The sequence below is a fragment of the Heterodontus francisci genome, chromosome 2, assembly GCF_036365525.1.
Source record: "Heterodontus francisci isolate sHetFra1 chromosome 2, sHetFra1.hap1, whole genome shotgun sequence".
Lineage (NCBI taxonomy): Eukaryota > Metazoa > Chordata > Chondrichthyes > Heterodontiformes > Heterodontidae > Heterodontus > Heterodontus francisci.
Genome location: NC_090372.1, coordinates 57,595,624 through 57,615,145, shown reverse-complemented (window position 1 = coordinate 57,615,145; position 19,522 = coordinate 57,595,624). Strand labels below are relative to the sequence as shown.

The window sequence follows — 19,522 nt, the reverse complement described above, 5'->3', positions numbered from 1 at the left end:
GGAAATACTTAGCTTCCAACCATCATATGCCCACAGTGACTTGGCTGCAATTGTGAACTTAACAGAGTGAAAGATCAAACCTGCATCCCATCACTTCATGGATCCCCTGGCAAGAACAACTTTTTTAAACTTTTAAGTATTTAAAAATGCAGTAACTTCCTATTATGGAAATTTAACATCTTCTATTTAGTCAGTGAATATTGTGAATTAGGGCAATTTGGCATTGGAAACTTGAGCACTAGAAAACTGTGGAACATCAGTTTGAATGCACAGGTATGCTGTAATGTTTCAGCTTTAGCTATGTTCTAACTGAACTTTTCAAAATCACCTGCATAGTACAGCCCATAACTGTTAGCTAAGTGTATCGAGGGACGTGGAGCTAAGATGGGTAAATGGAATTGAGATACAGATCAGCCATGATCTAACTGAATTACAGAGCAGGCTTGAGGAACTGAATAGGCTACTTCTGTTCCTATGATATCGTAAGAGTTCCCAATGGAAATTTATGAAAGCATTCTCATCATATGTGGTAATGTTATAGGAAGGTTGCTGATTAATAATTGAACTCTTTCAATGGGCAGTCCTCGAAAATTTGAACTTATTGAAAAATTGCATTTGTATAATATATCACCTGTTCGGATTGAGTTATTTGTGTAATTCATGTCAGTAACAGACATCCATGATATTCAATTCACAAAACTACGACATTCACATAATCAGGAAATATTTGAAAATGGCTGAGTATAAATGACCCGTGAGAGGGCCTTTCTAATCCACATTTGCCATTCATCCCAACTTGGCTTCTTTAATCCACACTTATCATTCATCCCAACCTTACAATATTCAATTTGTCTAATTAACCTTTTTTTGACTTCAGCTTTGACATCTCCGATTGAGTACCAGAGGAACCATGTCGGCCCTAGTGGACCCAATAGCTGTAGTGGAATGAGCAGCACAAGCCGTTCCAGACCATCTCGGATCCCCCAACCCATCCGGCACCATTCCCCAGTCCTGGTCTCCTCTGCGGCCTCGGCCCAGGCAGAGGCAGACAGATTGACAGGTATGTCCGCTCGCAACCCTACCCTGACGACACTCAACAGCACCTTAGATTCTGGCTGCAGCCAATCTGACAGGCACCTGGAACGAGAAGGCAGCGAAAGGGACTTGGAACAGATTCCTAGGAAAAAAGTCCTTGAGAGCCCCCGGAAAACATTAGGACCGCTCACCAACACAGGAGATGGAAGCCTAAAGGAATCACGAGGTAGTCTAGAAGAGAACCGATCACCAAGAGGGAGTGTGGGCTCTCTGACAATAGGAAAGCAACGGCCAGGCACTACTTCACCCTTGAATTCACCACTGTCTACAACCTTCCCTACCTCTCCCTTCAACAAAGAACCCTTCCCTCCCAGCAGTCCTGTTCTTAAGGGCTCCTTCTGGAGCTCACACCCAGCTTCACCTGCCAGCCGCCCCGGCTCCTTCACCTTCCCAGGGGACATGGACTCCCTGCAGCGCCAGGTCCACCGCCACTCCACGCACAGCAAGGACACTGATCGTATGAGCACGTGCTCCTCGACCAGCGAGCAGTCGGTGCATTCCACCCAGAGCAACGGGGTAAGAGCGGAGCACGTCTGTCCTGTGAGCTCCTCTAAAACCTTCCCACGCTCTCCTTCTGTGCGTCAGTATCACTCTCCGTACTAATTCCTCCTGGCTCTGCAAAAAAACTGCTCTGTTCTGAAACTTTAAAACTTGCCTAACTACTCATCGCTGTGACTGTCTACCTGTCAAGATCTTTATTAAAAAAAACTTATCAGCCTAAACATCTACTAACCACTGCTCCTGCAACTGCCTCCCTTACAGAAGGCAAATAACAGCTAATGCAACTTTCGGCAAAAAAAACCTGCATCTTCACCCTTTTCCCTTATAGACCAGCATATCGCATATATTAACGGGGCATTTCTCTGGACTGGTCGCGCTACTTTAAATTTGCTAGTTGCAACTTTTTTTTTTATTGCCAGTTGCTGATTCAATGCATCATCTCCCATCTTGTTCAGCCCAGTTTCTGCAGCTGACATATGGAGTCCTCTGTTCAAGAAGCTGTCCAGCTTACAATGTAAGACATTGAAACTGCTTAAGGGTGCCATAACATCCGAAGGTTTAAATGCACTGACCGTCTCAGATTAATTTTAGTTTTTTTTAATCTCAGAATTCTTCACAAGCATACTTTGTTTTTCAATATCTTGTAAATCTGTAATGCTTTACCTTATGGTATGGGACACAGTATTCCCTTCCAAAGAAAAAGCAATTTTATCTAATGTCATTCCAAAATTTGTTTTTTCCATTATTTGTTTGCTTAGGAACCATTGTATCAATTACAATACAAATAATCAAGATGAAAATGTTTCACTGAACAGTGTAACAATTCTCAAAAGCATTGTTACTTATATTTTTAGCTAGCTTATTTATTTTAAACTCTTGCATGCTCACTATGCATTGCATGTCCCTCAGTTTCCTAGCACAGCATTTTGGAAAGGATGTTAAGTTCCACTGTATTGATCCAATTTGCTTGAAAGCATGTGCTTCTTGCTGCATTAGCAGATGCTAGAATAATATGTACACTATGGCATTCTTCTGTTCCATTTTCTATGTTCTAGTCTTTAACTTTCCTTTTTCCCTTCATCTTTGTTTCAATTTGTATGTTTTTTCTGTCTCAATTAAGGGAGCAACTTTGTACCAGCTGTGTCAAAAAAAAATGATTCTTGTTGTATTTTGTTTGTCAAAAATGGTCTTATGTAATCCACAATTAAAATGTGCAGAGTTCTCATGGTGCTGACTTGTCATGTAGGTGGGAGTGAGGTTATGAAACATTGTGGTCAAAAACTGGATGTCAATTTGACCCCTAAAGGACTATAATACTTGGTTGTTTTTAGTAATAATGACTTCATACATTAAGCACAGAAAAATTAAGGCAGATATTTGTTTTGTATGAGAATTTGTTCCTGCAGGCAGTACAAAAGGCAGAATATTGACATTACCTATATACTATGCCACAGACACAGGTACATGTCATAAATACCCTAATAGCAGCTGGGTTATTGGGGTATGGTGCAGGAAAGAATACATGACAAGGAGAGGTGAAACAGTTCTGCCACAGAGGAGATAAAGAGTGTGAATCTCTGTAGTCCATTTTCTTTGGTTCCTAGCAGCTACCTCATGAAGGGTAGTTGCAAAGGCCTCATAGTTGGTTGCCTGCCCTTCATCTTGACTGAGGAAATATGCATGAGTGAAGAGGTGAGAGTATTCTCCACCTCCCCGCCCTCTCCCCCACCCTCCACCCGCTCCCATTGCCAGTTGCAACATGTAGCTGAATCATTCACCTTCTGTCCATGCGTATCCTCAATCTCTGGGTCAGGTGCATGTAAATGTACCTTGATAGGTATTAATCCTTGCAAGTCCCCATTAGTTTTAAACTTATAATAGAACAAATGAAACAGGCTAATACAAAAGCAAAATACTGTGGATGCTGGAAATCTGAAATAAAAACAGAAAATGCTGGAAAAACTCAGCATGTGCAGCAGCATCTGAGAGAAAAACAGAGCAACCACTTCAGGTTGATGACCTTTCATCAGAACTAGAAAATGTTAAAGGTGTAGCAGGTTTTAAGCAAGTACAGAGGCAGGGAAAGTGGGGAGGTTGGAAGAACAAAAGGGAAGATCTCTGAGAGGGTGGAAAGCAGGAAGTCAAAAGGGGATCGTAATAGGATGAGCAGAAGAAAACAAAAGATTGGTCTAGAAGAGATGTAAATGGGAAAAACAGCATGATTAACAGCTGCCATCCAAAGACAAAAAAAAAAGACTGAGACTGTTAAGTGCCTAATGAAATATGATCCTCGAGAAACAGCACTTCATCTTTCAATTAGGCACTTTATAACCTTCCAGGCTCAATATCGAATTTAACAATTTCAGATCATAACCTCCACTCCTTTTTTGTTGTTTTTGGATGGCAATTGTTGGTGGTGATTCTGATTTTCCCATTTACACCTCTTCTAGACCCATCTTTTGCTTCTTTATTTGTCCCATTACTGTTGTCTCCCAATTTAGCCTCTAATTTTGCCTTGCACCTTCAACCCTTTAGTCATTTAATCTCTCCTGCCTTTCAACCTATCACAGACCTTCCCTTTAGTTCCTCCGCAACCTCCCCCCCATTCCTTCCCTTGTCTCTATACTTGCTTAAAACCTGTTACATCTCTGACTTGTTCCGGTTCTGATGAAAAATCATCGACCTGAGATGTTAAATCTGTTTCTTTCTCCACAGATGCTGCCAGACATACTTAGTATTTCCAGCATTCTCTGTTTTCAAAAGAAAAGGGCTGTTGGGTTTCAAAATAACTTATATTGGTACTAAGTAAATTAAGCACTGTAGAGAGCAGACCTTGGAATGGAACTTTAAGCCACTTTTCCAAATTCTGTTCCAACTGCAAATTTATGGAGAAGGGATATATTTGGATTTGACAGGCCTTGTTTATAAATTGTCCATGTTTTAATTGATTTCTGGAACTGTCCTACTATTACTAAAATAAGGGCTACTCATCATTCTTCCACAAGTTGTTTGATTCATATGTAGGCAAGTTGTATTATTTTGAAGAGCTGTCTCAATAGCTCATTTTAACACATCGAATAACTGAGCCCATACAGATCAGGAAAGTCACAGCTGTGTCTACAGTCTGTGCTGAGTTAGTTGATCTTAGCTAAGGCAGCAGTAAAGGCAGGACAATTGGCTTCAATGTCTCTGTTTAAAGGAAGGGGAAGTGAGCCTGTGTGATGCCCCGCATAGTTGAGTACCCCATCCAGGTTCCTACCTGAAGTCTGGCTGATTGTACCAAATAACTGAGGTGTTTGCTACCTCTGGAACTGTGCCTCAACAAAGAAGCAATGCTTCAAAAGGAGGAAGGGAAAAAAGAACACTGGTGGGAGAAAAAGAAGGGCATCAATATCAGTGTTAAAATAAACTGGAAGGTGGCAGCATTTTTTTCATAAAGTATTAGTTTTAGGCTTATCAAAATTGGGAAATTCTGAAACTTACAAACAGCCCAGACTCCAGAGTTTTCTCATCTTTTGTTAAAACTGTATATTTAATCTTTGAGTGGTCAATGTAAAGGAGCTGAAATGCCCGAGAGGTAGGTATTAGGAAACAAGTACAAACTCCATCCTTAAAAGAAGTATTATCTGATAGAAACATTTTCTTTATTTAATTGTATTAGAATCCTGAACAGATATTTTGTAATGTGCTTTGGCCATTTTTAATGTTTTACTTGTCAGTTTGTTGTATCTGTGTATTTGTGTAAGTCTTAATAAAAGCAAAAGTATTGCATTATTTGAAATGTTGCAAGCCAATAAAATGAGGTTCATGTTAAAGCCATTTTTTTTAATTGATGGAGGGTGAGGAAGCAACTTCTTTATGAAATTTAAGCAGTGAGCCATGTTTAAATTACCAATTTATGAATTATTATGTGAATTGCTATAGACACATTTTATTTTTGCAACCTTGTCTTTTCCTCCCCGTAGAGTGAAAGTAGCAGCAGCAGTAATATCTCCACCATGCTGGTAACACATGATTACACCGCCGTGAAAGAGGATGAGATCAATGTCTGCCAGGGCGAGGTGGTGCAGATTTTGGCCAGCAACCAACAGAACATGTTTTTGGTGTTTCGGGCAGCCACTGACCAGTGCCCTGCAGCTGAGGGATGGATTCCTGGCTATGTACTAGGTCACACAACTATTATAATCCCAGACAACCCTGAAGGAACATTAAAGTTAGTCTGTTTTCATTTATAGTTTGGTTGCATAATTCTAAATTGTCAATCTTTCAGGCAATTTCTTCCAAATCATCCAAAAATTATCTCTTATTTCCCTTACTTCTTTACATTTGATAACAAGTGGGCAGAATTCTTTTCTCTATCCTAATTTTCTCTTGCCCTCTCTTGCCTGAGGTATGGCTACATGGATACAGCTTTCTGGTACTTGATGCAAGTGGCTGTACTTTGTTTTATTTTATTTTTTATTTTATTTAGAGATACAGCACTGAAACAAGCCCTTAGGCCCACCGAGTCTGTGCCGACCATCAACCACCCATTTATACTAATCCTACACTAATCCCATATTCCTACCACATCCCCACCTGTCCCTATATTTCCCTACCACCTACCTATACTAAGGGCAATTTATCATGGCCAATTTACCTACCAACCTGCAAGTCTTTGGCTGTGGGAGGAAACCGGAGCACCCGGAGAAAACCCACGCAGACACAGGGAGAACTTGCAAACTCCACACAGGCAGTACCCAGAATTGAACCCGGGTCGCTGGAGCTGTGAGGCTGCGGTGCTAACCACTGCGCCACTGTACCGCCTGTGTTCGAGCTTTTTAACAGCCAATATTAACAGGTGGTGGGTGGTGAGAGAGAGCAGGAGCATAAGAATTACATTTATTTCTATCCTAACCTTCCCCAAAGTCCACACACATGCACACTTTCCAGCAGAAAGCACTGAATAGCAATCAGAAGCAGGAACCCTGACTGATTTACCATTTCCCCATCTCTGGCCAGACAATCAATATCTTCCTGCAGCCTACAGCTATCCTCCTCGCTATCTGCCACACGGCCAATCTTTGTGTCGTCTGCAAACCCCTTGATCATGCCCCCTACATTTACATCCAAGTCGTTAATATACAACACATAAAGCAGGGGACCCAGTACTGAGCCTTGCGGAATGCCACTGGAAATAGCCCTCCAGTTGCAAAAACAGCCGTCAACAATTAACATTTGTTTCCTGCCACTGAGCCAATTTTGTGTCCACCTTGCTGCATTTCCCTGGATCCCATGGGCTTTTTTTTAAAAACCAGAGGAAGCTACATGAGAATACCTTGGGAAAATGCGATCTGATTTTTATTACCCCTGCCTCCAACCACACTACAGTGAAAGTACTTAGCCTCCAATCATTGCCTCAGTATCTGGGGGAACAAACATCCCATCATTCTCGATCAGTGCGTTGGTCCTCCAATGTGCTACATTCCAAAGTAAATAGAATTTATTAATTATAATGTGAATTTTATATGCACTGATTATCAGTCTTTTTTTACATTTACATTTCTAAAATGGCATGTGTTCTTTCTCCTGTCCTCTTTCCTCTGGGTTGAAATTTGGCACATTAGAAAGTCAACATCTTGGCACACTGCACTCCGTTTAAGAAAGAAAAATGAGAAGAAGGATAAAGATGGCAAAAAAGAAGGAAAGCTGGAGAATGGCTTCCGAAAGTCACGAGAAGGATTACCCAATAAGGTATCAGTTAAGGTAGGTCCTAGTAGCAGTCCTTAGTTAAATTGTTTGGAAATTCTCCACAATAGTGTATCAGCCTACATTCCATCCAGCATCTTTTGAAGTTAAACAGTCAACATACTGACAATGAGATTACAATTCCCTCAAAGTATTCATGAGAAAACCATTGTCGCTGAAAAGTCTTTTGTCCATTTCTCTTGTTAAATGAAATTTTTTTTGGCGGGGGGAGTGTCGAGGAGAGTTAGGTTCGTTGCCCCATTTAGCAATTAAATCATTTAGCTATCCAACAAAATATGAAGTGGGAGTAAAACATGATTAGGCAGACACAAATGCCATAAGATACAACTTAATTTTCTTTGTTAACTGCACACTTCTTCAAGCTAAGTCAGGGAAAAGTAGCTCTGTAGGTAGTTAAAGAGGGACACCAGGCCTGCTTTTAGATAGCCGGCGCAGTGGTTGGCAATGGTTAGCACCATAGCCTCACAGCCCCAACGATCTGGGTTCAATTCTGGGTACTGCCTGTGCGGGGTTTGCAAGTTCTCCCAGTGAACCGCGTGAGTTTTCGCCGGGTGCTCCGTTTCCTCCCACAGCCAAAGACTTGCAGGTTGATAGGTAAATTGGACATTATAAATTGCCCCTAGTATAGGTAGGTGGTAGGGGGATATAGGGAAGGTGGGGATGTGGTAGGAATATGGGATTAGTGTAGGATTAGTATAAATGGGTGGTTGATGGTCGGCACACACTCGGTGGGCCGAAGGACCTGTTTCAGTGCTGTATTTCTAAATAAATAAATAGGACTCGGGAGTGAAGCTTATGTTCCCATTTACTGATCATAGTAAATCCTAACTCCTAACTGATTAACAACTCAGACCAAGAACTGCGATAGTCTCAACTAGTGCAGGGCCCAGGTGAAAATGTTGCTTGTTCAGTGTCCCCAAAGAAATTTGCATTCTATGGGATCAGCATGAAATATATGCTGAATTGTTTTAATTTTCCTGAATCTGCTGCTAATATTTCATTAGATGTTTGTGTTTTTAAAAAGGAGAGGTTGGAAAAACTCGGATTGTTTTCACTGGAATGACGGAGGTGGAGGGGCGACATGATAGAGGTTTACAAAGTTATGAGCGGCATGGACAGAGTGGATAGTCAGAAGCTTTTTCCCAGGCTGAAAGAGTCAGTTGCTAGAGGACATAGGTTTAAGGTGAGAGGGGAAAAGTTTAGAGGGGATGTGCGAGGCAAGCTTTTTACACAGAGGGTGGTGAGTGCCTGGAACTTGCTGCCAGGGGAGGTGGTGGAAGCAGATATGATAGCGACGTTTAAGAGACATCTTGACAATTACATGAATAGGAAGGGAATAGAAGGATATGGGCCCCGGAAGTGCAGAAGGTGTTAGTTTAGGCAGGCATCAAGATCGGCGCAGGCTTGGAGGGCCGAAAGGCCTGTTCTTGTGCTGTACTGTTCTTTGGTCTTTTGTTCATGTACCGCCTCTGAGTCTGATTGAGAATGTTGGCAGAATAATGGACCCTTTTTGCTTCACTATGCACTCAATTGGTCTTGGTTTTCTCAGTGGTGCAGTGGTTAGCACCGCAACCTCACAGCTCCAGCGACCCGGGTTCAATTCTGGGTACTGCCTGTGTGGAATTTGCAAGTTCTCCCTGTGTCTGCGTGGGTTTTCGCCGGGTACTCTGGTTTCCTCCCACCACCAAAAGACGTGCAGGTTGATAGGTAAATTGGCCATTATAAATTGCCCCTAGAAGAGGTAGTTGGTAGGAGAATATAGGGACAGGTGGGGATGTGGTAGGAATATGGGATTAGTGTAGGATTAGTATGAATGGGTGGTTGATGGTCGGCACAGACTCGGTGGGCCGAAGGGCTTGTTGCAGTGCTGTATCTCTAAATAAATAAATAAATAAAATGTCTCCCATGTAACTGCTTTTGATCAGTAGGAATTGGATTGATGTGTATGTTAAAATCGAAAACAATGGGCTGGCAATTGAATGTCGGTGGCAAACCCGCTTCCGCCTAACCCGGGGATCCTTCCCGCATTTTATGGGTCCCCGGGCTTTAATTGTCCCGAGGCGGGACTTCCACTCACTTGAGGGAGGAGGTCCCACCTCAGTGAGCTGCCGGCCAATCAGCAGGCCAGCTGCTCTTAGTCCCAGCAGTGCCACTGGGAGTGATGGCCACTGCTGGGACTGCAGTCCAGCCAACGCCATGGATCCAGGAGGGAAGGTAAGTAGGGCTTGCCTCACCAGGGGGATCAGTCCTTCATTGGTGAGGCTGGAGTGGTCGTTTGGGGAGAGGGGAGTGTCTTGGGTCCTGGGGGTGGGTTGGGAGGCGGGGGCAGCCCTCAATCGGGCACCCTCCCCTGGGGCGCGGAAAGGCTGGCAGCTATCGCTGGGTGGCCCTTCACCTCCCCAGCACGACCTTTAAGTGGCCACATACGGGCTTTGATTGACCTCGGGCTGGCGGGCCATTTCCCACCCACCCCCGTAAACTTGGCCGGAGGCGGAAGTGGGGTGAGTAGGCCTCCCAGAGCGCAGATCAATTTTACGCCACCCCATGCCGTCATCTGACCCGCTGGGGTGGCGTAAAATTCAGCCCAATATACAACAAGTGATGACCGCAAAAATATTACTTGGGCTTCTTATTTCGCAGAAGTGTATGCAGATTCCTTTGGTTTGTTATGTGTAGCACTTGGAACATTTTATAGCCATCACTTCAATCACTCATAGAAACAGAGAAAATAGGAGCAGGAGTAGGCCATTCGTCCCTTCGAGCCTGCTCCTCCATTCATTATGATCATGGCTGATCATCCAACTCATTAACCTGTTCCCGCTTACCCCCATATCCTTTGATCCCTTTCGTCCCAAGAGCAAAATCTAACTCCTTCTTGAAAACATACAATGTTTTGGCCTCAACTGCTTTCTGTGGTAGCGAATTCCACAGGCTCACCACTCGCTGGGTGAAGAAATTTCTCCTCATCTCAGTCCTAAAAGGTTTACCCCGTATCCTTAGACTATGACCCCTGGTTCTGGACTCCCCCATCATCAGGAACATCCTTCCTGCATCTACCCTGTCAAGTCCTGTTAGAAATTTATAGGTTTCTATGAGATCCCCCCTCACCCTTCTGAACTCCAGCGAATATAATCCTAACCTACTCAATCTCTCCTCTTGTCAGTCCCGCCGTCCCAGGAATGAGTCTGGTAAACCTTCACTGCAGTCCGTCTATAGCAAGAACTTCCTTCCTCTGATAAGGAGACCAAAACTGCACGCAATATTCCAGGTGTGGCCTCGCCAAGGCCCTGTATAATTGCAGCAAGACATCCCTGCTCTTGTACTCGAATCCTCTTGCTATGAAGGCCAACATACCATTTGCCTTTTTTACTGCCTGTTGCACCTGCATGCTTACCTTCAGCGACTGGTGTACGAGAACACCCAGGTCTCATTGCATATTCCCCTCTCTCAGTTTGTAGCCATTCAGATAATCTGCCTTCCTATTTTTGCTACCGAAGTGGATAACCTCACATTTATCCACATTATACTGCATCTGCCATGCATTTGCCCACTCACTCAACTTCTCCAAATCACCCTGAAGCCTCTTTGCATCCTCCTCACAACTCGCCCTCCCACCCTGTTGTGTGTCATCTGCAAATTTGGAGATATTACATTTAGTTCCCTCATGTAAATCATTAATGTATATTGTGAATAGCTGGGGTCCTAGCACCGATCCCTGCAGTACCCCACGAATCACTGCCTGCCATTTGGAAAAAGACCCGTTTATTCCTACTGTTTGTTTCCTGTCTGCCAACCAATTTTCCATCCATCGCAATACACTACCCCCAATCTCATGCACTTTAATTTCACATGCTAATCTCTTATGTGGGACTTTGTCGAAAGCCTTCTGAAAGTCCAAATAAACCACATCCACTGGCTCCCCCTCATCAACTCTACTAGTTACATCCTTGAAGAATTCTAGTAGATTTGTCAAGCATGATTTCCCTTTCGTAAATCCATGCTGACTCTGTTCGATTCTACCACTGTTCTCCAAGTGCTTTTATATAAAATCTTTGATAATGGACTCTAGAATTTTCCCCACTACCGATGTCAGGCTGACTGGTCTATAATTCCCTGTTTTCTTTCTACCTCTCTTTTTAAATATTACATTCGCTACCCTCCAATCTGTAGGAACTGTTCCAGAGTCTATAGAATCTTGGAAGATGACCACCAATGCATCCACTATTTCTGGGGCCACTTCCTTATGTACACTGGGATGTAGATTATCAGGCCCTGGGGATATATTGGCCTTCAATCCCATCAATTTTCCCAACACCATTTCTCTACTAGTACTGATTTCTTTCAGTTCCTCCCCCTAAATATTATATCTGCTATGCTAGATTTTTGGCGGTAAAGCTAATTGTTTTGTTTTCAAAATATGGCCGAACATTCAGTTAATCAGGTCAAATTCACCTTGACTTGTGTTTCTGATCATTAACTTCCACTAAACTCACAACCGTTAACCAACAGTTTATTGTTTATTGTGCAGTTTGGCCAGTTTCACACTATACATAAAAATATAACAATGTTGCTGCTTTCAGTTAATTTAGGAAGTCCTGGAACTACTTTACATTTAGAAACCTTTTAATTGAAGCGCCCATCCTTTATTTATTTTTTATTTTAGCCCTCAAATAGTTCTTATGTTCTTATGTAAATATGAGGGTAAACTACCCTTTATCTCCCTTGTTTGTTGATGCACCAGTCAAATTTAAGCCGGTTGGCAGTCCATCAATGGGTCTCTGTCAGTGTCATTCTTGAACTGACAACGGGATGACCCTATGAAAGCAGCAATGGGCCAACTCTTTTTTAATTTCTCCCCATCTTGTGGGCAAGTACTTGGGCTTGGTTTTCCATTTTCCCTCAGATTGGGGCTAATATCATGATTTAAGTGACGATGAGGTAATCAAACATGCACTAATATTCCATAATATACCTATTGGGTAAATACTAGTAAGAAATGCATTTCCTTGGTTAGCCGGCGCATTTCTCATTCGCATCTGGTGACTAAAATCATTAACTCTGTAACTGCCTTAGCAGGGGGAATATTGTGCGGCAATAGTTAGAGGCCATGCAGAGTAAACTCAATTATGCCATCTGCTTTTGAAACATCTTAATTAACAGTCATTGCCAAGTGTCACACTATAATCTGATAATTACTCTTAAGACCTGGTGAATGAGTTGCTGGTCTTCCGCTGCATTTATAATTCTAGTGTCATTTTTAGAGTAGTAGAAGGAAACAACAATTATGCTGCCTGCTCACGTTGTTTACTGGCCAGCAGGGCACAGTTCATCGAATCATGGAATGGTTACAGCACTGAAGCAGGCCATTCAGCCCCTCATGTCTGTGCTGGCTCTCTGCAAGAGCAACTTAGTTGTCCCACTCCCCCTTTATATTATATTTAAATAAATGCATGGTGCTATGTTCACCTAGTTCCTAATTGCATTTTAAAGTTATAAAATCTCTACACAGCAAAAGTTACTCTGCCAACGAAAGACATGTAGAATAACTGCCATTTAATATATTCTCAAAAATGGACTAGTGACTTTTACACAGCTAATACAAATTTTGGCTGTGCTTTTATTTTAAGTTCTTACATTCAGTAATCTATTACCCAATGTATGGTAATGCCGGTCAATGAAGGAATTCAGAAGAAACTTCTTTACTCAGTAGTGAGAATGTGGAACATTGCTATTGCAAGGAGTGATTGAGGTGAATAGCAAGATGCATATTGTGTTAAATTATTCTCATTTCTTTCTTTTCAGCTCTTGAACCCTAATTATATCTATGATGGTAAGTTATCAAAATAACTTCGCATTTCACAAAGCACAAGGAAACAGTTTTGTCTTAAAGGTTGGGATTTTGTACAGCAGGTTGGTGCTCCCATGTACTGTGCTGTGAATTTGTTAAATAAGAGTCCATGTCAGCTCTTCCCCAAGCAGGGAGGGACTGATTAAAAGTGAGTTGCTTCAGTACAATAGGCTATCGTTATTTTCTTTCCCTTTTACAATGCAATTTTCCTGAATATACTGGTTGAGCTTTTCCACAGTTACACATCTGGGAATAGCCATTGAAAGCAGAAAATATTTACACGTTTCTTGGGTGAAAATTGAGTGAGAAACATTATCACAGAATTATAGAATAGTACAGCATTGAAGGAGATGTTTTGGCCCATTGAGTCTGCACTGGCTCTTTCAGAGTCCCACTTCCCCATTCTTTCCCCCATATCGCTGCAATTTCTTTCTCCTTCGGGTATTTATCCAATTCCCTTTGAAGGCTACTATTGAATTTGTATCCACCACCCTATCGGGCAATGCATTCCAAATCCCAACCATTTATTGCGTGAAAAAGTTTTTCCTCGTGTCACGTCTGGTTCTTTTGCCAATCACATTACATCTGTGCCCTCTGGTTCTCAACTCTTCTGCCAATGGAACAGTTTGTCTAAACCCTGCATTATTTTAAACAACCCTACAAAATCTCCTTTTAGTCTTCTCTGCACTAAGGAGAACAACCCCAGCTTTTCCAGTCTATCTGCGTAATTGTAATCTCTCATCCCTGGAACTAACCCACTCTTCTGAATCGCCTTTAAAGCCGTGACCTCGTTCCTAAAATGTGGTGCTTAGAATTGGAGACAATAATTCAGCTAGGGCTGAACTAATGTTTTACATAAGCTTAGCATAACTTCCTGGCTCTTGCACTCTATCTTCCATTTACAAAGCTTTATTAACTGCTTTGTTAACCTGTCCTGCCACCTTCAAAGATATATGCACAAGCACACCTTTCTCTCTTCTTGCACCCCCTCAAAAATTGGACTGTTCAGAATTCATGCTAAAATGTATCACCTCATCATTTCATCTGCACTGTGTCTGCCCATTTCACCAGCCTCTCTGTATCCTCTTAAAATCTATTAATATCTTCCTCAGTATTTACTATACTTCCAAGTTTCATGTCATCTGCAAATTTCAAGATTGTGGCCTATACCCCCAAGTCCTACTCATTAATGTATATCAAAATAAGCAATGGTCCTAGTACTGCACCCTGGGGAACTCCCTGCATCCAAAAAACAGCCATTCACCACAACTCTCTGTTTGCCTCCCTTAGCCAATTTTTTATCGATGCTGCTACTGCCCCTTTTATCCCATGGGCTCCAGTCTTGTGAACAAGCCTAATATGTGATACTTCACCAAACGCCCTTTAAAAGTCCATATACATATCAACTGCATTGCCCTCATCCATCCTCTCTAACTCATCAAAAAAACTCAATCAAACGCGTCACACATAATTTACCCTTAACAAATCGGAGCTGCATCTCCTTTATTAGTCCTTGTTTGTCCAGATTCTCTCCCAGATTATTGTTTGTAAAATCTTCCCCACATTAAACTAATGCCTGTAATTGCCAGGGTTTTTTTTGAACCATGCTTTAATATTTGCAATCCTCCAGTCCTTTAGCACAAGCCCTGTATCTAAGGAGGATTGAAAGATTGTGGCTAGCACTTCCACGATTTCAACCCTTACTTCCCTCAGCAACCTGGGATACATCCCATGCGCACCGGGTGGCTTATCTACTTTTAATTGCTGTCAGCATTCCTCGTACCTCCTCTTTAATTTTATTTCATCCGGTATTTCGGCAACCTTCTCGTTTTACCATAGCTTTGACAAAGTCCTGTTTCTTGAAAAACACCAATGTAAAGTACTAATTTCGTAATTCAATCATGACTTCTGTCTCCACCAGTAGATCTCCATTTTGGTCCCTCATTGGCCCACCGCTCCTCTGAAAACCCTTTTGCTGTTAATATGTCTATAGAAGACCTTTGGATTTCCTTTTATGCTAGCCCCCAATCTATTGTAGTACTGCCCCTTTGCCCTTCTTATTTCCTTTTTCATTTCTCCTTCATACTTTTTGTATTCAACTTGATTTTCCCTTGAATTATCAAGCTATCTGTCATAAACCCCCTTTTTCTGCTTTTCCCCACTCTCGAACTCCTTTGCCATCCAGAGAGCTCTGGCTTTGGTTGCTCTCCTTTTCCCCTTTGTGGGAATGCACCTGGACTGTATCCAAACCACCTCTTTGAAGACTGCCCTTTGCTCCATTACATTTCTACCTGCTGGTCTTTGATACCGACTTACTGGTCCCGATCCCTCCTCAGTTCACTGAAACTGGCCTTCTTCCAGTTAAGTATTTTTATTCTAGATTTCTCCTTTTCCTTCTTCATAACGACTCTAAACCTTACAATACTATGATCTCTGTTCCCAAGGTGAACATTCTCCACTTCATTCCCCAGGACTAATCCTGTAACGCCTCCCTGCTCATTGGGCAGGGAACATACTGATCAAGAAAAGTCTAATGCACTCATTTGAGGTGTTGTTATCCTCACTAGTATTCAGTGCTGAATATTGGTTTTAGTGTGTCACACACCTGAAGGATTTCTGCACTGCCTGCCTCTTCCTGCCTTTCCTAGTGGCCATCCACTTGCTAGTCTGAATTCTATCTGGCTGTAGGGTGACCATCTCCTGGAACCTGCAATCCAGGAAACATTCAGCCATCCATATGTCCTGCAGTGAATCCAGCTGCCTTTCAAGCTCATAAAACCTCAGCGTGAGTTTGAACAGCTGGAAGCGCATGCTGCAATCATGGACTTCCAGGACACATGAAGTATCCTGAAGTTCCTACATTATGCAGGAATTGCAGACTACGGGCCACAGCTGTCAGTTCATTCTAATTAGAAACTTAAAATAAACTCCTTAGATACAAGGTGATTATTCATATAATTGCTGTTCACTAGGTCTAAACTACACAGCTATATTTCTATTTTCTCCTGCAAGCAAACTAACCGAAGGCTAAATTATTTACTCAAGCTTAACAATAACTACTAAGATACTGAACACAAAGACCTAAATATCAGATATCTAAATACTTAACCAAGATGCTTATCTTAGAATCCTCTGTTCTGTGGCTCTATTCCTTTTGATTTGGTCGTGAGAAGCCATTATCGTCCTCACCACCAAATTCCCACAAAATTCTCAGCTTCCTCTCAGTGATTCACATGGCTCTGTGCAATATATTAGATATATTCAAGTGGGTGGTGTAGTCTGCACCAAAAATGTGAGCTTTTCTTTGGGCTCGATATATCAGAATCACATACTAGTAAGGAATTTCTAAAAGGGAACTGCATTTGAAACCAGGGAATCATTACACTAGCATAGATTTATTATCTTGATTACACACACAGAGCTTGGGTAGATCTTAAATTCAGGCTTTAATTAGCAAAATAAATGTGTATTTGACTTGTTTCTGTCATAAGATCATCTTTGAGTCAGACAGTTCAGAAGTAGTGCTGAGCAGGTTGATGGCCAATTTCAGCCTAATTTTGCCTAATCCTCCTGTCATGTCAGCTCTGCTCCCCATTGCTTCTACTCTTGTCCCTTCCTGCCATTTAATATGGGACTGTCACATTATTTCAACAGGAGACTCATGCCTGTAAAATTCAAGCAAATTCATGTAATACTATCCAGGTTAATTGAAAAGGTGTAGCTGATTGTAACATTACTGGTTTGTACTTAACTTATTCATATAAAAGTGAGTGTGCCATCCAGGCAACACAGTCATATGTCGTTGTTGGAATAGGATTGTATTATAAAGTACTTCATGACTTCCTTGCAGCTTTTCATACCTTATATATTTACTGACTAATTCTGTAAACTACGTTTTTCCCCCAGTTCCCCCTGAGTTCATCAACCCACTGACTGATGTGACCTGTGAGACAGGGGAGACAATTACACTGAAATGCAAAGTCTGTGGTCGTCCCAAAGCTACGATAACGTGGAAGGCCCCAGACCACAGCATTTTGAGCAATGATGGCCGTAACAGCATTTTATACAGGTAAAGAACAAATCTTCTGTTATGAGAAAGTATGTTGCTGGTTTTCGGGATAGTTTCACAACTAATGTAATTTTAGTATTGCTGAAAACAGAGATATTTTGTCAAAGCGTTTCGTCTTGCACTCATCAGGACATGCGAACAGTGGAAGGGACACGTTGTTTGATACGATCGCCTTTGGGACGTACGGCTTATATACCTAGTATCATAGTGGCTTTAAAATTCATATATCAAATTACTCATTTGTGTGATAGGCAGAAAGTCCCTTCCACTGTTCGCACGGGCAATGTACAGACCGTAACCAACCAGCCTGTGCTTGCAAAACTGAAAACACAATGTCCAACATTAGATGTGATTCCGCAATTGGACAACATTTGCTAAATAATCCTCAGTGTGCTAGAATTACACTGACAACCAATTTAAGATTGTCAGTCGGACTCGCAGTGTGGCGCATTTGCGTGTACTGGAAGCTACATATGTTAATATACAGGACCCTGTTCTTTGCAGACAGAAAGGACATGTACAATATTACGCCTGTTTCAGCTAAACAAAATAAGTGACAGCCATTCGTTGGGTCATTCCTCAGCAACGCCTTGACCAATCAGAGTCAAGCTGCCTGGATTAAATTTCAAACAAAGCTTGTCAGTCACTATAAACTGGTGCATTCTCCATGGCAATGCCTCTACCAATCAGAGTCCACTTGCCAACCAGTCAGCACTCTCTTCTCATATAGTATAAATTTGTTGCTTTCCCTTACATTGGTATTCTTGCAAATTGTCCTAATGAGTGCATGACGAAAAGCTTCAACAAAATGCCTCTGTTTTCAGCAGTACTCAAATTCTGTACTACCAATGACTATTAATATAATTTTGTTACATGATGGTGGTTACAGTGATTCTGGTGAAGCTACACTTAAGATCCTGAACGTAACCACTGATGACGATGGCACTTACACTTGTGTAGCTGTAAATGATATGGGATCAACCTCCTCTTCTGCAATACTGCGAGTTCTAGGTGAGACTTTTGGCATTTTATCATCGTCATAATATTCATAACAGAATCTAATTTGTCTAAATTATTCTCTGTAAAGGCTGTATGGCATTTCTTATTGATTTCTTAGGTGGTCTTTTAATACCTTTTTCCAGGATATCCTGTTCATTGCATTGCTGGCTAGTCATTGACTTTGGCTGTTAATGATGTTTCACATTCTTAGGGCTGAACTTTGTGGTGCCAGCGGGGCTCCCAGCACTAGGCTGAAAAGGTGGGGGGAGCCCCGCCTCGGCCTTTTTGAGCCCACGTCAGCGTGATCCTACGTCGTTCTGGAACCTAAGTGCCCAGCTGGGATCCCCGTCCCTTTAAAGACGGGGATCCTGCCTTCAGGACTGCCAGCCAATCACAGGGCTGGCAGCTCAGCAGTATTGGCAATGCCACCAAGAGCGATGGCTACTGCTGATGCTGCAGAGGCCTTGCACCCAAGCCGAGTACTTGCGACCCCGGACCTCAGGTAAGCGAGACGGGGTCACTGAGGCCAGTCTGGAAGGCTCTGGGTGGGGGGTGGTCATGAAGTCCGGAGGTGGATGGGTGGGGTGGCAGGGAGGTGCAGTTTTTGCCAGCAGGGGTCCTCTGTGGGCCACAGAGGAGGGAACTTTCCTTCACCCCAGCCCACAGGAAAGGCGCCTCGTATTCAGAGGTGACCTCCTCGCGTGGCAGAGGCACCCCCTGCTGCTAATTAAATCCCAGTGGTGGGGGGAAGCCGCCCTGAAGTGACTGTTAATAGAACACTTAAGGGCCTCAACTGGACACTGGGCGAGAAGGCCGTCATCGGCTATCCTGCCCCCGACAAAATCGCTTGGAGACACGTCGTGATTTGGTGGGCCCCTACACCTCTGACCTCATCTTAGGGGGCCCATAAAATCCAGACCTTAGTGTTTATATGAATAAATGAGAAGTCCATTGCATATTTTTATTTTACCACAGGTGGATAAGTCCAGGAATTCAAGTGTGGTCTCGAGTTAGTCCCTATGCTACTCGCCTATATGATAATGATCTTGTGGGACGTAGTGGTTACATTAATAATGCAGAAGCCTGGGCTATTAATCCAATAATAAATTCAGATCACGATAGTTACAGAATGTAACTTTATGTAAATTCTATGTAAAGAATGTAAATTTAGTTTTTTAAATCTGGAAATATAATCTGGTATCAGCAAAAAATGACAATGCAGCTGTCAGATTGCCATAAAAATCCAACTGGCTCACTGTTCT

At 42.4% G+C, this 19,522-nt stretch overlaps 1 protein-coding gene across 4 annotated transcripts in view; it reads left to right on the top strand.

The window, feature by feature from the left end:
* Positions 1-19,522, top strand: part of LOC137384483 (triple functional domain protein) — an 873,575-nt gene that overhangs the window by 821,962 nt on the left and 32,091 nt on the right. For 3 of the 4 annotated variants that reach the window (XM_068058645.1, XM_068058625.1, XM_068058639.1), the window contains 6 exons: positions 878-1,611; positions 5,562-5,809; positions 7,203-7,341; positions 13,147-13,174; positions 17,099-17,261; positions 18,151-18,272. In XM_068058645.1, coding sequence (XP_067914746.1) covers positions 878-1,611; positions 5,562-5,809; positions 7,203-7,341; positions 13,147-13,174; positions 17,099-17,261; positions 18,151-18,272 — 1,434 coding nt within the window. The remainder of the gene's footprint in view (positions 1-877; positions 1,612-5,561; positions 5,810-7,202; positions 7,342-13,146; positions 13,175-17,098; positions 17,262-18,150; positions 18,273-19,522) is intronic. The other variant, XM_068058631.1, reaches the window with a different exon arrangement.